This window comes from Dysidea avara, chromosome 4, assembly GCF_963678975.1.
Source record: "Dysidea avara chromosome 4, odDysAvar1.4, whole genome shotgun sequence".
Classification (NCBI taxonomy): Eukaryota; Metazoa; Porifera; class Demospongiae; order Dictyoceratida; family Dysideidae; genus Dysidea; species Dysidea avara.
The window spans coordinates 13,732,183-13,749,733 of record NC_089275.1 but is presented as its reverse complement, the minus strand read 5'-3'; the positions used below and the strand labels follow the sequence as shown (position 1 = coordinate 13,749,733).

General features: G+C 38.9%; 1 protein-coding gene across 1 annotated transcript in view; it reads left to right on the top strand.

Moving 5' to 3' along the window:
* Positions 1-15,644, top strand: part of LOC136254357 (ankyrin homolog) — a 49,057-nt gene extending 33,413 nt beyond the window's left edge. Inside the window, exons 7-11 of the mRNA XM_066047037.1 lie at positions 2,939-3,037; positions 14,960-15,035; positions 15,090-15,266; positions 15,318-15,351; positions 15,401-15,644. Of these exons, the coding sequence (XP_065903109.1) occupies positions 2,939-3,037; positions 14,960-15,035; positions 15,090-15,266; positions 15,318-15,351; positions 15,401-15,479 (465 nt within the window). The 3' untranslated portion in view covers positions 15,480-15,644. The remainder of the gene's footprint in view (positions 1-2,938; positions 3,038-14,959; positions 15,036-15,089; positions 15,267-15,317; positions 15,352-15,400) is intronic.
* The last annotated feature ends 1,907 nt before the right edge of the window (positions 15,645-17,551 follow it).

Sequence of the window (17,551 nt, the reverse complement as noted above, 5' to 3'; positions counted from 1 at the left end):
CCCTTTGAAACGGTAATCGTCTGTATTTTTCATCGTGGCTATTTGTGACCGGATTTCTTATAACAAGGCTTCCACACACACAAAACCAAACTTATGTTTTTACCAGAAATGAATTGCTGATCTAACACACTATCACATTCCACATTGTACTTCCTTCAGGACTGGCAAGTCTGGTTTCTGTAGCAGCTTTCTTCTGACCCTGTCAAAGCCACGAGTGGGAGATTGGTCCCCTTAAATGGCCATGGCTTTGTGATAATGGTGTGTGGCAAGTTGGGGCTTCACAGAGAGCTCACCAATAGTGTTCTCAGTCAATTTGGAGAGATTTGAGGGCCATATCATATTCCACACTGTACTTCCTTCAGGACTGGCAAGTCTGGTTTCTGTAGCAGCTTTCTTCCGACCCTGTCAAAGCCACGAGTGGGAGATTGGCGCCATTAAATGGCCATAGCTTTGTGATAATGGTGTGTGGCAAGCTGGGACTTCACAGAGAGCTCGCCAATAGTGTTCTCAGTCAATTTGGAGAGATTTGAGAGCCATGGGGGGCCATGGAGGGCCCAAGCTTGGCCTCTGGATTCCATTCGTCTTCTTACTTCATTTATACCCCAATATATATGTACTTCCTTCAGGACTGGCAAGTCTGGTTTCTGTAGCAGCTTTCTTCCGACCCTGTCAAAGCCACGAGTGGGAGATTGGCGCCATTAAATGGCCATGGCTTTGTGATAATGGTGTGTGGCAAGCTAGGACTTCAGAGAGCTCGCCAATAGTGTTCTCAGTCAATTTGGAGAGATTTGAGGGCCATGGAGGGCCCAAGCTTGGCCTCTCCCACCCAAGATTTGAGGGCCATGGGGGGCCATGGAGGGCCCAAGCTTGGCCTCTGGATTCCATTCGTCTTCTTACTTCATTTTATACCCCTATATTAAGCCCAGCCACCACCCCCCACCCTCCCACCCTATTACTTCCACCTGTGATATTATAACCCGCTCGAAAAAAGCTGCCCAAAACAGGGTAAATTTTGGGTATCAGAAATTAATACACCCACTCACTGATAGCTAGTAAATAGATGAATAATTGGTGCAAATTTTGTTTGCACAGCTGTAGGCACTGGGAAGTTATTACACAATGATTCCTTAAAATTGCCATATCTCCTAACGAAGTTTTGTGCGTCGAAGCCTTGTTTTGTCAAATTCAGTCACATTTTGATATGCGGAGGTGCTTTTCAAACAGTTCTTGATTCGTACTGCTGTGTAATGGGTTAAACATAGCCGACAGCGAAGTGTAATGGATACTTCACTTTTTAGACAATAATTGATATGATTGGGGCGCGCGGCACGATTTCTTTCTTTTGGTATGCATGGATTGTGGAGGTGCTTTTCGAACAGTTCTTGATTCGAAATGCTGTGTAACGGGTTGAACATAGCTGACAACGGAGCGTAATGGATACTTCACTTTTCACACGATAATTGATATAGCTGGGGCGCGCGGTGCCTTTCAGATGCGGTATGCATGGGTTCACCAGTCATAATAAACTTACTTACAAAAAAAAGTTAACAAACAAGTACACGAAAAAATTTGGAATTTTCAACTAGAGTAGGGACCATAGCACATCGATAAAAAGTACTGAAACAAGTTGGAGTAATCCATGATATTAAATCACTGTAAAACAATAAGAAGTGTTATATCTATTTACTCGCTATAGAACAAGGAATTAGATTTTGAAGTTGTTGTTTACACAAGAGCAACCACAAATCCATTATATAACTTTGAAGTACGAAAATTGATCTGAGCGAAACCAAACGTGAAATTTCACTATTTTACAGGCTAGAACTATTTATAATAATGCAATAAATATCACTAACCTGTTTACAATTGAAGCGATTATCACTAAGTCAGGTTTTCCAGCATTTGAGCAAGTGTGCATGCGTATACAAGCACGAGGTCACTGTTTCGAGGTGTACAAAAGTAGCAACACACCACTCTAACCTATATATTCCCTCTCCTTACTGTTTCTCTTTATTAGTAGTGCCATTATCACACCGAAGAATCGTCTACAGTGCTTGTTATTGACGTTCCAAAAGTACGCAATTGCATCATCTAACCACGCAATAGTGCACAAGAGACCTGTTCCCGTTCACATAAGGGCATGCCCACTACAGGATAAGTGCAGGGGCTACTAAAACACTTGACTGAAGTTACAGAGTGTTTAGAGTGTGATGCTACGGGCGTTTATAATTGAAACCGCCATATGGCGGTTGTGGCAGTGAGAGGGTTAAGTAGTGCCACAATTGATATTAAAATTATGAGCTTAAACATTGTTTTTGAGTATTAAGTAGTGGTCAAGTTTGAATAGTTACCACACTAAATGCTTTGGTATTTAATGACATTTATATAGTATGTCTAAAAGGTAGAAGTGTGCGATTATCTAGATATATCCGATTATCGAGATATTGTGAGATTTATTGAGATAAGGATGACAGGTTTATTTATCTAGATAATAGTAAACTTCTGTAAATCACTTATATACCAAAGAATATCTGATGGTTTAGACACCTCCTGGGGGCTCCAACTCTCCTACCACTTGGAAACATTGTTAAAACTAACATTTTTCACTTTCTTGTACTTTTCAAATTACAATTTGCTTATGCTTAACTGGTTAAAATATTGACAGTAAACTACAACAAATAATTTTTTCAATTATCGAGATATTTCAGATAATCGAGATACGTTTAAAATAAATATCGAGATATGTCTAAATTTGTCATCGCACACCTCTGCTAAAAGGTCATAATATTAGTCAGAAAATTAAGAGACTTTGCTATGTGTACAAATGTTGAAGTTGATTTGTTGTTCACACATAACATATACTTGGTTATTTGAATGATCCAAAGATGTTGTGTTATAATTGATGAAGTCATATCATGTTACTTGTATATTATTACAGTTTGGAAAGACTGCTTTACATCATGCTGCTAGGTGGGGATATGTTCAAGCAATAGAAGTACTGATCAGATTAGGAGCAGATGTGAATGCACTTGATAAGGTTAGTTAGTATGTGTGTGATGAAATAAGTTGAAGTGTTAGTGTTACTAGTAAGAAACACAATTCAATGTAGTAAGTATGGAACGCCGTTTGTAACAAAAATCCGCTTTTATTTCCTCCGCAAATAAGCTTATTTCCTCCACAAATAAGCTTATTTTCAGCGGAAATAAGAGCGTCCTTATTTCCTCAGCAAATAACAAAAGCAGTCTTATTGCCCAGGGAAATAACCGTTGCTTAAATTATTTTCTTTGGCGCATAAACAGCTAGTTGCGTAGCTTTTGATTAGCTGCTTGCAGCTGCTGGCCTTGAGTCAGTATGTGTTACTGCATGAGCGTGTTGTTCTGTAAATGCGAGAGGAATGGCGAGGGAAATTGAAGTATTATTTGAGATCAACAGGTCAAAAAAGGAATTATATGTTAGTCGGGATGAGTTGGTATACACTGTAGAAAGCGAAATTGGGTCACTGGGAGTGGACGGAGTGCTGGCTTAATTTTCTTGCCCTTGCGGAGAACATTTGGGAATGAAAACAGTGTACATTCTACAACGATGGTCAGAGAAATGGAATTCTTTCGTGGATGTTACGGACATGGATCAAGTTGTTGAAGGAGACCGTCTGACCATCACGATGCAATCTTCTCCAAAATTGAAGGGTGCAGAGTCCGCAGACAATGGTGAACCCAGTACAAGTACTACGTCGGAGTTTGACGCTACTCATGGACAGGTGGGTGGTAGGTATTAACTGCATTTAGCTAATATCATGGTATTCAACTTTGTGTAGCTATATGTAACTGTATTTCCTGTGTATTTTTTGGTTTCATTTGCTTAACTTGTTAGGCCACTTCCACTTGATTAGTTGCTTCACGGACAAAAATGTCGAGAGTATAGAGTTGTAAGGTCTGCATATAAGGCCACTCCAAATAAATTTCCTATTTCCCGTCCACCGCCTGCATCTGGTTACTGTAAGCCTATAAATATTCCATTATTCCGTATTCTTCCATTATTTTCCGGTTATTCTTGCATACTGACGGGCTTAGCAAAAACGGTGTCAGCTCACATGTCAGCAGTGCTATCATGTCAGCACAAACTCCACGTTTGTGTTATTTTTTGCAACTTGAAAAGGAACATGTCTTTGTGCACCTTTTTATAGCTGTGCCAGGCAAATAACGGCTTGAAATGTTTCTAATCTCATAATGAAAAATGGAAATGGACTGACCGCCTGCATGCAAATATGCCTGAGGTCAGGATGGGAAACAGGATATTTATTTGGAGTGGCCTAAATAAAAATATAACAGAAATATAGGACAAAATGAGTCACATTGAATTTATTTGGTTAAAAATCAATACATTTATATCTAAAGGGACACGCCCCCAAAATGGTATAAAAACACAGTGATTTTCATGTATTTTCGAAGCACCCACAACATTACATAGTGGTACCCACAAAAAACGGTCTGCTAATTACTCACATGCCTCTAAGGAATACTCCACCTTATTTTCATGGCTGTAGCTGCAGTGGATACGTGGGCCCAGCACAGTTTCTGAACCTGGTTCGTCACTTTGCCCAATGCGTAATGTATTGTGGGATTCACCTGTTACCAAGACTATGGGAATTCACTTTAAACTAATTAGTTTAAACACAAAATAAGGTCTGGAACATTGTGTACATGAATAATACTTCAGTAATTTGAGGGAATTGTACGAAGAGTAGTTGCCCTAGAGTGGGCCATTTAGTTTAAAGACAAAAGTTAAGGAGAGCAACTTTGAGAATAGTGCTGTGTGAGTAGCTTAGTTTAGAATGGCTTTATTCTAGTTTCTGTAGGCCTATATAAACAGACACCATGTTTCCTAAGCCAACTTTTAGTGGGTTTCTCATGCACTTTTGACCTTACCATGTCTATAGATATGTGGAATTCTGCTAAATTCAGTAAATTCTATTAGGTTCGCAATCCCAATGGCTATTTTCAATGTGTATAAAATAGCAAAATTCCATTAAAAGGGGTATGAACTGGTATGTAGCTAACTCCTGCAGCCATTTGTGTTTCTGAGAAAGGTTTTAATGATTGTTATAAATGCATATGTGGCTTGTGCTCAAAGTTTTCATTTTAGCTTGATTTTTCACTCCATATTTAAACTTTTCTATCCATGAAAAGTGGGTTAGTTGGACCAATGAAACAATTCAAGTTGACATGGCCTTAGTCAATGTAGGGTAAACAGAGAAGGTAGAACTGTGCAAGGTGTTTAACACAAGCCAAAGAGCCTACTATAATTAAACCAGACCAGTTGTATGTTGGTGCTAAACTGATAAAGTACAGCTGAGCAAAAAAAAAATTTGTTACAAGCAATTTGCTTAATAAGTTATTAAAGGACAGCCTGGACAGGCTTGTGCTGTACTTTATACTTTTGCTTTAGCTTGCGATGGAACACACTCTCTACATACATTGAGAACATAGAGAGAATTTTCATTCTCAGCCTACATTCTCATTTGAGAATGTAGTATCCTGTCCTCTGCCCAGTCATGGGCAGAGGACCAAATTCTGAGTAATTGGTCACTGTTACCATTTTTAGTTACAACTATTATTAGTAGGTGCCACAGTGTCTAACCACATTGTGTAAACAATATGGCCTCATGTTGACCACCAGATTTTAATTTACTGACATGACAACCAACAACCATTGGTCCCATGTACTGCCTATTTAGCTAGTACCTGAAATTTTGTTTCTATACTATTCCAAGTACGTATTTATTGATACCGATACTGAGTACGTCAACTTAATATGCTCAGTAGTCAACTGGGGTTGGTAGGCTGAAATAAAGGTTTTACAGCAAATGAGTAACAAAGTTTTAAAGTTCCAAAAGTGTACATCCAAAACACTTAACTGTTGGACAAGTTTATTAGTAGGACAATGTTAACAAAATTATGTCAACAGGTATAGAGGCTTGTTTCACCACAATTTAGCTATTTCCTTGTTTGACTACTCTAATCCAACTTAAAATTCCATCTCTCTTTCTACTTGTCAATATTAAGGAGGTGGAAATTCTGGGATACCTTATTATACTTGATAGCTACTCCTAAGTTCATTTTTTTCCACCTATATAGTAGCTATGTGTGATGTGTATCAAATGTTAATTGCATAGTATGATGCCTTAATTATATCATTTATAGACACTGATTGCTCAAGCTTCTAAAGCCTGTTTGTATGTTAAAAACCCAACACAGAAGCACAGAGCAGCCATGTCCCAATTATTCCCTTCTTCGTCAGCAGTGAAACGACCTCGTCTGTCAGAAGCATTTGTGACCGGATTTCACATAACAAGGCTTCCACACACACAAAATCAAACTTACGTTTTTACCAGAAATGGATTGCTGGCCTAATACACTATCATATTCCACACTGTACTTCCTTCAGGACTGGCAAGTCTGGTTTCTGTGGCAGCTTTCTTCCGACCCTGTCAAAGCCACGAGTGGGAGATTGGTGCCATTGAATGGCCATGGCTTTGTGATAATGGTGTGTAGTGAGCTGGGACTTCACAGAGAGCTCGCCAATAGTGTTCTCAGTCAGTTTGGAGTGATTTGAGGGCCATGGAGGGCCATGGAGAGCCCAAACTTGGCCTCTGGATTCCAATCGTCTTCTTGCTTCATTTTATACCCCTATATTAAGCCCACCCACCGCCCCCCCACCCTCCCACCCTATTACTACCACCTGTGATATTATTACCCGCTCGAGAAAAACTTCCCAAAACAGGGCTAATTTTGGGTATCAGAAATGTATACACCCACTCAGTGATAGCTAGTAAATAGATGCATACTTGGTGCAAATTTTGTTTGCCCAGCTGTAGGCACTGGGAAGTTATTACACAATGATTACTTAAAATTGCCATATCTCCTAATGAAGCTTTGTGCGTCGAAGCTGGGTTTTGTCAAATTCAGTCACACGTGAATACATTGTAGCCCATATAAAGTGTAACTTACCAATTGACGCTTGAAAACAGGCCCACACTTTATTACCAACCCATGGAACACAAGGAATAGCAAGAGGCAGCCAAACAAGCAATCTGTATTATTGTTAGATCACATAATCTCACGTGATGCCTCTCTTAATATTAAATTGTGACCGGATTTCACATAACAAGGTTTCCACACACACAAAATCAAACTTACGTTTTTACCAGAAATGGATTGCTGGCCTAATACACTATCATATTCCACACTGTACTTCCTTCAGGACTGGCAAGTCTGGTTTCTGTGGCAGCTTTCTTTCGACCCTGTCAAAGCCACTAGTGGGAGATTAGTGCCATTGAATGGCCATAGCTTTGTGATAATGGTGTGTAGTGAGCTGGGACTTCACAGAGAGCTCGCCAATAGTGTTCTCAGTCAATTTGGAGTGATTTGAGGGCCATGGAGGGCCATGGAGGGCCATGGAGAGCCCAAACTTGGCCTCTGGATTCCAATCGTCTTCTTGCTTCATTTTATACCCCTATATTAAGCCCACTCACCACCCCCCACCCTCCCATCCTATTACTACCACCTGTGATATTATTACCCGCTCGAGAAAAGCTTCCCAAAACAGGGCTTCCCAAAACACCCCTTTTCGCAAATCCGGTCACATAATATTATATTGATTACAGAAATCTCCATGGTGGTTTCTTTGTAACTGAACACTCTACAAGGTGATTTCTTCTAATTGCTCTCTCTACAGGGTGAATTGTTTGTAGCTGAACGATCTACAAGGTAACTTCTTCTAGCTGATCTCTCTACAGGGTGATGTGTTTGTAGCTGAATTCTGTATAGGTGATTTGTTTGCAGCTGAGCTCTTTACAGAATTGTTTCTTTGTAGCTGAACTCTCTAAAAGGTAACTTCTTCTAACTGATCTTTCTACAGGGCAATTTGTTTCTGGCAGAATTTTCTACAGGGTGATTTCTTTGCAGCTGAACTCTCTACATGGTGGTTTCTTTGTAGCTGAACTCTCTACAAGGTAATTTCTTCTAGCTGATCTCTCTACAGGGAGATTTGTTTGTAGCTGAACTATCTACAAGGTAACTTCTTATAGCTGATCTCTCTACAGGGTGATTTGTTCGTAGTTGAATTCTGTACAGGTAATTTGTTTGCAGCTGAGCTCTTTACAAAATGGTTTATTTGTAGCTGAACTTTCTCCAAGGTAACTTCTTCTAACTGATCTTTCTACAGGGTGATTTGTTTGTAGCTGAACTATCTACAAGGTAATTTCTTCTAGCTGATCTCTCTACAGGGTGATTTGTTTGTAGCTGAATTTGGTACAAGTGATTTGTTTGCAGCTGAGCTCTTTACAGAATGGTTTCTTTGTAGCTGAACTCTCTACAGGGTGATTTGTGTGTAGCTGAAATCCCTACAAGGTAACTTCTTCTAGCTGATCTTTCTACAGGGCGATTTGTTTGTAGCTGAGTTCTCTACAGGGTGTTTGTTTGCAGCTGAATTCTCTACATGGTGGTTTCTTTATAGCTGAACTCTCTACAAGGTGACTTCTTCTAGCTGATCTCTTTACAGGGTGATTTGTTTGTAGCTGAACTCTCTACAGGTGATTTGTTTGTAGCTGAACTCTCTTCAGGTGATTTGTTTGTAGCTGAACTCCCTACAAGGCGATACTTCTAGGTGATCTCTCTACAGGATTCCTTGTTTCTAACTGAACTCTCAACAGGGTGATCTGTTCATAGCTGAACTTTCTACTGGGTGATTTGTTTGCAGCTGAACTCTCTAAATGGTGGTTTCTTTGTAGCTGAACTCTCTACAATGTGACTTCTTCTAGCTGAACTCTCTACAAGGTGACTTGTTTCTAGCTGATCTCTCTACAGGGTGACTTGTTTCTAGCTGAACTCTCTACAGGTGATTTGTTTGTAGCTGAACTCTCTACATGGTGGTTTCATTGTAGCTGAACTCTCTACAAGGTAACTTCTTCTAGCTGATCTTTTTACACTGCATATTTGTTTGTAGCTGAGTTCTCTACAGGGTGATTTGTTTGCAGCTGAAATCTCTACATGGGAGTTTCATTGTAGCTGAACTCTCTACAATGTGACTTCTTCTAGCTGAACTCTCTACAGGGTGACTTGTTTCTAGCTGAACTCTCTATAGGTGATTTGTTTGCAGCTGAACTCTCTACATGGTGGTTTCTTTGTAGCTGAACTCTCTACAAGGTAACTTCTTCTAGCCGATCTTTCTACAAGGTGATTGAGTTTTTTGCAGCTGAACTCTTTACATGGTGGTTGCTTTGTAGCTGAACTCTCTAAAAGGTGACTTCTTCTAGCTGAACTCTCTACAGGATGATTTGTTTGCAGCTGAACTCTCTACATGGTAGTTTCTTTGTAGCTGAACTCTCTACAATGTGACTTCTTCTAGCTGAACTCTCTACAGGGTGACTTCTTTTTAGCTGATCTCTCTACAGGGTGACTTGTTTCTAGCTGAACTCTCTACAGGTGATTTGTTTGCAGCTGAACTCTCTACATGGCGGTTTCTTTGTAGCTGAACTCTCTACAAGGTAACTTCTTCTAGCTGATCTTTCTACAGGGTGATTTGTTTGTAGCTGAATTCTCTACAGGGTGATTTATTTGCAGCTTAACTCTCTGCAAGGTGACTTCTTCTAGCTGAACTCTCAACAGAGTGATTGATTCTTTTTGCAGCTGAACTCTCTACATGGTGGTTTCTTTGTAACTGAACTCTCTACAGGGTGATTTGTTTGTAGCTGAACTCTCTACAGGGTGATCTGTTCATAGCTGAACTCCCTATAAGGTAACTTCTTCTAGCTAATCTTTCTACAGGGCGATTTGTTTGTAGCTGAGTTCTCTACAGGGTGATTTGTTTGCAGCTGAACTCTACATGGTAGTTTCTTTGTAGCTCTACAATGTGACTTCTTCTAGCTGAACTCTCTACAAGGTGACTTGTTTCTAGCTGATCTCTCTACAGGGTGACTTGTTTCTAGCTGAACTCTCTACAGGTGATTTGTTTGCAGTTGAACTCTCTACATGATGGTTTCTTTGTAGCTGAACTCTCTACAAGGTAATTTCTTCTAGCTGATTTCTCTACAGGCCGATTTGTTTGTAGCTGAACTCTCTACAGGTGATTTGTTTGCAGCTGAACTCTCTACATGATGGTTTCTTTGTAGCTGAACTCTCTACAAGGTAATTTCTTCTAGCTGATCTCTCTACAGGCCGATTTGTTTGTAGCTGAACTCTCTACATGATGGTTTCTTTGTAGCTGAACTCTCTCAAGGTGATTTCTTCTATAGCTGATCTTTCTACAGGGTGATTTGTTTTTGTAGTTGAACTATCTACATGATGGTTTCTTTGTAGCTGAACTCTCTACAAGGTAACTTCTTCTAGCTGATCTCTTTACAGGGTGAATTGTTTGTAGCTGAACGATCTACAAGGTAACTTCTTCTAACTGATCTCTCTACAGGGTGATTTGTCTGTAGCTGAACTCTCTACAAGGAAACCTCTTTTAACTGAGCTCTGTACAGGGTGAATTGTTTGTAGCTGAACTATCTACAAGGTAACTTCTTCTAGCTGATCTCTCTACAGGATGATTTGTTTGTAGCAGAACTCTCTACAAGGAAACTTCTTCTAGCTGATCTCTCTACAGGGAGATTTGTTTGTAGCTGAACTCTCTATACATGATTTGTTTGTAGCTGAATTCTCTACATGATGGTTTCTTTGTAGCTGAACTCTCTACAAGGTAACTTCTTCTAGCTGATCTCTTTACAGGGTGAATTGTTTGTAGCTGAACTATCTACAAGGTAACTTCTTCTAGCTGATCTCTCTACAGGGTGATTTGTTTGTAGCTGAATTCTGTATAGGTGATTTGTTTGTAGCTGAGCTCTTTACAGAATGGTTTCTTTGTAGCTGAACTCTCTACAAGGTAACTTCTTCTAGCTGATGTATCTACAGGGTCACTAGTTTGTAGCTGAATTCTCTACATGGTGGTTTCTTTGTAACTGAACTATCTATAAGGTGACATCTTCTAGCTGATCTTTCTACAGGGTGATTTGTTTGTACCTGAACTATCTACATGATGGTTTCTTTGTAGCTGAACTCTCTACAAAGTAACTTCTTCTAGCTGATCTCTCTACAGGACAATTTGTTTGTACCTGAACTCTCACATGATTGTTTCTTTGAAGCTGAACTCTCTACAAGGTGATTTCTTCTAGCTGATCTTTCTACAGGGTGATTTGTTTGTAGCAGAACTCTCTACAAGGAAACTTCTTCTAGCTGATCTCTCTACAGGGAGATTTGTTTGTAGCTGAACTCTCTATACATGATTTGTTTGCGGCTGAATTCTCTACATGATGGTTTCTTTGTAGCTGAACTCTCTACAAGGTAACTTCTTCTAGCTGATCTCTTTACAGGGTGAATTGTTTGTAGCTGAACGATCTACAAGGTAACTTCTTCTTACTTATCTCTCTACAGGGTGATTTGTTTGTAGCTGAACTTTCTACAAGGAAACCTCTTTTAACTGAGCTCTGTACAGGGTGAATTGTTTGTAGCTGAACTATCTACAAGGTAACTTCTTCTAGCTGATCTCTCTACAGGATGATTTGTTTGTAGCTGAACTATCTACAAGGTAACTTCTTCTAGCTGATCTCTCTACAGGGTGATTTGTTTGTAGCTGAATTCTGTATAGGTGATTTGTTTGCAGCTGAGCTCTTTACAGAATGGTTTCTTTGTAGCTGAACTCTCTACAAGGTAACTTCTTCTAGCTGATGTATCTACAGGGTCACTAGTTTGTAGCTGAATTCTCTACATGGTGGTTTCTTTGTAACTGAACTATCTACAAGGTGACATCTTCTAGCTGATCTTTCAACAGGGTGATTTGTTTGTAACTGAACTCTCTACAAGAAAACTTCTTCTAACTGATGTGTGAACAGGGTGAATTGTTTGTAGCTGAACTCTCTACAGGGTGATTTGTTTGTAGCTGATCTCTATACAGGTTACTTATTTCTAACTGATCTCTTGAATTCTGTTCAGGGTGACTGCTCTATTAGGATGACTGCTCTATTAGAGTATCTCGATCTCGCACTTGCTACACCAAGTTGGATTTCGTGTTATAACTCCGTGGCTTTAAGTCTGATTCTTCTACACCATTGAATAGCCTTTCTAAGATGATAACTCCATCTGTACAGCGATTTTCAAAGCATTACCCCAAGTGGTTTATCTGGTAGGCGTGGCAAGCATAATAATAATAATAATAATAATAATAATAAAATATAAAAAATAGCTAATCTCGATTACGTAATTGTTACACACTGTTGATTTTTTCGCTGTATCTTCCTGGTTTTTAGCTTAATTTCTTTCAAACCACAAAAGGTTTGAGGTTCAATAGTTAACCTATTCACCCACCGATTTTCAGCTTCTTCCCATACGCGGTTTACCCTGTAGGCGTGACAACATATTGGTGTTATTTTTCGTGCATAATCGCTCATAACTCTTTGCCTGTTTATGGTATTCCAGCCAAAGTTGGTACCGAGATGCGCTTTTATACCCCCCTTCTGTGTGCCAAATTTCAAGGCAATCGGATAACGCGTTCGCGTTTTATAGCAGTTTTTGTAAGTGTGCGAAAAGAGGAAGAAAGATAAGAAGAAGAAGAAGAAGAAAAAAAACACGAAGAAACTAAGCCAATTTTTGAAGTCGCATATCTCAGGAATGCCTGAAGCGATTTCGCTCAAATTTGGAATGTGGAGTACTGAAGTTGGAGGGAATGTACACAGCAAAATTTGTCTTGTTTCATCAGGGCAGCACAGAGCTACGGAGGTGCGAAAATTGCGTTTTCTTTCTTCCTGTCAATATACTCACGGGGTTGCGCGCCGGCTTCTTAGGCTGCACGACACACTACCGTGTGTCTTGATCTACAGTGTATACAGTTGCTGGTAGCTATGAAGTCCTGTGCTATTTTGTTCAACAACAAAAAACAGCACCAAATGAATAAAAGTTATATTATAATAATAGACACAATGAAGTGACTAGGCCAGTCTAACTTGATTAATTGTTTCTCATCCCACCTGCATCCCTTTTACTTCACTGCTTCTAATTTCATTATTGCTGTTGTCAATCATGTGCATATGTATTTTGGGGCTAAGAAAGGCTGGCTATCATTTTACAGCACAGCAATTGTCAATTGCACCTCAGAAACAGTGGTAAAACATAATTATTAATTCATAAGACTTTAGCTAACCTTTATAGTAACAGACAGCTTCATTTGGATTATTTTCTTTAATAATGAATCATGAAAAATGACCTCCCACCCGTATGGAAATCTGATTTTGTGTGGATGAGAAACAAGTAATCAAGTTTGCTTGGCCTTATGTAAATAAGTTTAACTGCATACAAACTGAATGCTCTAATAGGGTGATTGTACTATTTGAGTATCTCAATCGCACACGTGCTACACATAGTTGAATCTCGAATTATAACTTGGTGACTTTTACTCCAATTCTTCTATACTACTCCATGGACTTCCTATGATGATAACTCCATCTAAGCAGTTTACCTGTAGCTGGTAGGTGTGAAAATGAATAGTTTTTTATTCACAAAACTCAATCGCGGTATTGTGATACAGGCTGGGTTTTGTGTCATATCTCCATAATCTTTATCTTGATTCCTTTCAAACTGCAAAAAGATGGTTACTCCATCTACATAGCAATTTTCAGTTCATTCCTCCAAAGGGTTTACCCTGTGGGTGTGACAGAAATTCAACCTTATTTTATGCAAATAATTGGTCATAACTACATGAATGTTCATTGAATTCCTACCAAACTTGATACTGAGATCTGCTTTAATGAGTCCATTAATGGTGCCAAATTTCAGCCTGATATTGGAGCATGCATTGGTGTTTATGGTGGATATTGCAAAGTGTGTGAAAAGAAGTAGAAGAAAAAGAAATGAAATGAAAATGGCAATTTGACTGCTTGTATGTTGGAAATTACAAGGGTAATTTTCTTCAAATTTGGTATGTAGATGCCCCTTCCTGGTGGGCACTTCTGTAGCAAATTGCTTCCAATCGGATAAGGGATCACAGATCTACGTATGTGTGAAAATCACGTTTTTTCTTCTTCCTCACAGTTTGGCATGCCGACTTCTTGGGCCACATGACACACTGTGTCTTGATATTCCTTAGTGCATATGCTGACCTGGACATCCTTGATGTCCCTACAGTCTACGTACACTTATAATTGAGAACTGTTCTAAAACTGTTCGAAAAACACCTCTGCAATCCACGCATACTGAAAGAAAGAAATGGTACCACACCACACTTATATCAATTATCGTCTGAAGAGTGAAGTATCCATTTCGCTTCATTGTCAGCTATGTTCAACCCATTACGCAGCAGTACAAATCAATAACTGTTTGAAAGCACCTCTGCTATCACAATAGCCACTATGAAAAATACGGACGAATTCCATTATGAAGGGAAACCATCACGTTGTACCGCCAAATCAACACTTTTCGTTGTCAGCAAAGATGAATGGGACACAAAGGAGGACACTGGTAAGTCCATGAAGAAAGTATTGTACGTACTGCAGTATGTCAAAAGGCACCTGTTGGCCCAAAGCAACGTTGAACAGTGAAAAAATCAAGCCCGTAGCCTTAGCCGTTATCAAGTTACATTTGTCTGAAGGCATCAGTCAGTTACTCAGTCAGTCAGTAGAAAATTCGTTAAACAATTTTTTTGAAAAATTCCGTAGCAACTTATTGAAAGCATTCTGGGTCGATCTGAAAACTTGTTTGGGCTTAGTTTTACCTAACCAATACTGCCTCATTGTCAACAGGGAAAATTGAGGTTTGTTTTTTGGGTGATGTTATTTCGTGGGCCACGCCTACTCCTTTGTGGTCCCTACTATACACTACTATCGTACTGTATGATGGTTAGTTGTAGTAACTCATTTAGTCCACTAATATTACAGTTCACACAATCAAGGATTAAGGAGATGTTAGAACGTAACTGGTCATCAGGCCATGGTAGTGACCTATCAACCTGGGGTGAGTGTTTAGTATTATTACACATACTGATTAATTGCATGTTCTCTTATGTAGAAGAGAAACAAATGGAATACAAAATCATCATGCCATCAAGTAAACAACCCCAAACTCAGAGCCATACTAGTACTGAGAAGTCACCTAGTCCATCATCCTTCACTACCAAACAGAGTAGCGAATTCAGTGATCACAAAAGTACTACTGATGAAAGTAGAGTATCATCTCATGGACTAGGTGAGGGTAGTGATATTATGTGATGTGATCCATTATATGGTATTCCATTAGAGGTGAAACAGAAGGAACAAGAACAATTTATCAAGTAACAGTTTAAAGTATATCACATTGTGTTGTTATCTGTTGATCCACAGGAGTAGTGATGATGGTGATGATGACGATGGTAAAGTAGTTGACACCAACACATGGAGCTTAAGATGTATTCTGATGTAATATATTATAGCTAGACTACACCATGTATGCATACAATGTTATTATTGCACCACTGTACCAACTGAAAGAGGGTGTGATGTGATTTTGCTGTTCATCTTTATTAGTAGTGAACATGTCAATGTAACATGTACATTGTCTCACATACATCTTGAGGATCACAGACATATAAGAGCTGAGTGTAGAATATCAGGGGTGCTCATGTTACAACTATTAGGTGAAGGGGTTGACTACTATCAGATGGTGATGATGAACAAGTGGTTGACACCAATACCAGTTACTAGTTGAGCTATACATAACATGTATTTTAGGATTGGAGTCCAGAAATTTTGAGTGGTCAGGCCATCCATGGACTGCATTGTAGTCATAGTCATGCACATTATACTTTTTATTGATCTGCATGGTGTAACATTTTAATCAGAATTTATCTGTTTTCATGTGATACTCAACTGCATGCACCAAGCACATGCTACATGCATCAGTATGTTAAGCTAAGGGAGTCTGAGGGTGGTATTGCGATGATTGCTCTAATAAAGTATCGTGATCTTTTACTGAAAATTGGTCCGGCCAATGTCGGACCAGCCAGACAATTTTATGTTTATGATGTATATAGAAATAATGATATGAGCACATTGAACAGAAATATTCAGTTAGGTGATGCTATACAGATGTGGGAAAGGCTAACCATGTAGAGAATGTCTGAAAAGCAGAGAGTCTTGGGGCAAAGCACTATACATGTAGGATAGCCAGTTTGCATTTCACCGTTGCCTTAAATTTTACAAATAATTATTTACATAGCTTCACTCACTTTCCAGCCATACGTACAAAACTAGTCAGAGTATGATGTACATGTGTCCATGTGTTGGGGTTGGTGCAGTAGAATAGATACACAGTTTATGGATACTTACCAGTAGGTGACAGTAAAATATTATTTCTTTCTAAACTGCATACTTTACTAGAACTTCAGTTATTATATCCACGTGTATAATATTCAGTATACCATACCTCTGGTTTGTGACTGTTGTTCAGGGGTTATTGTATAACTTGATTATTTGTTTCTCTTCCCTCCCATGTAGTTGATTGCTCATTATTTATACATCACATGCACCACTTTAAACAACAATAGTTGTACATGTGATATACTCTTACACGTATATACAGAAATAATGTACATAGTTGCATATTTTGTTGTTATCAACTATAGATCTATGTAATTTACATGCAGTTACTAAAGGGTGGTAAAATATCATACTTTGGGGATGAGAGATATAATGCTTCTCCATCTATTTTATCCTCACTTATTTGTAGTATCAAGCTTAAAAAGTGAGTGTCTAGATCTGTTCTGTTAGCATGTTTTCACAATGTAGTAATTGTTCTGTTAGAATAATTATGTATTTCATCTCTTTTACACAACATTTGCAAAAGTTTTGTGTTTCTCTATTATTTCCACTTTACAAACTGCATTATGATTGCCAGCATTAGTCATTGTTTTATCATCCTATTTGTAAGCCTCAACTATCACCAACAAAATTGAATATCTCTATACATAATATTATACAGCTTTTAGTCATAGGACATGTGAGCACAAACTATAACAGGTAAATCTCAGTATAGGAAAGTTATATTTTACTAAAATTAAATTGTGTATACGTATAATGTTCATCTACAAACAAATCAACCTGTAGAGCAATCAGCTAGAAACAAATCACCCTGAAGAGAGGTCAGCTACAAAAACTCACCCTGTAGAGAGAAACAAATCACCCTGAAGAGAGGTCAGCTACAAACAAAACACTTTGCAGAGAGTTCAGCTACAAACAAATCAACTTTTAGAGTGATCAGCAACAAACAAATCAACTTGTAGAGAGATCAGCTACAAACAAATCAACCTGCAGAGAGATCAGCTACAAATAAATCAGCTTGTAGAGAGACCAGTTACACACAAATCAACCTGTAGAGAGATAAGCTAGAAACAAATCACCCTGCAGAGAGTTCAGCTACAAGCAAAACACCCTGTAGAGAGTTCAGCAACAAAGAAACCACCATGTAGAGAGTTCAGCTGCAAACAAATCACCTTA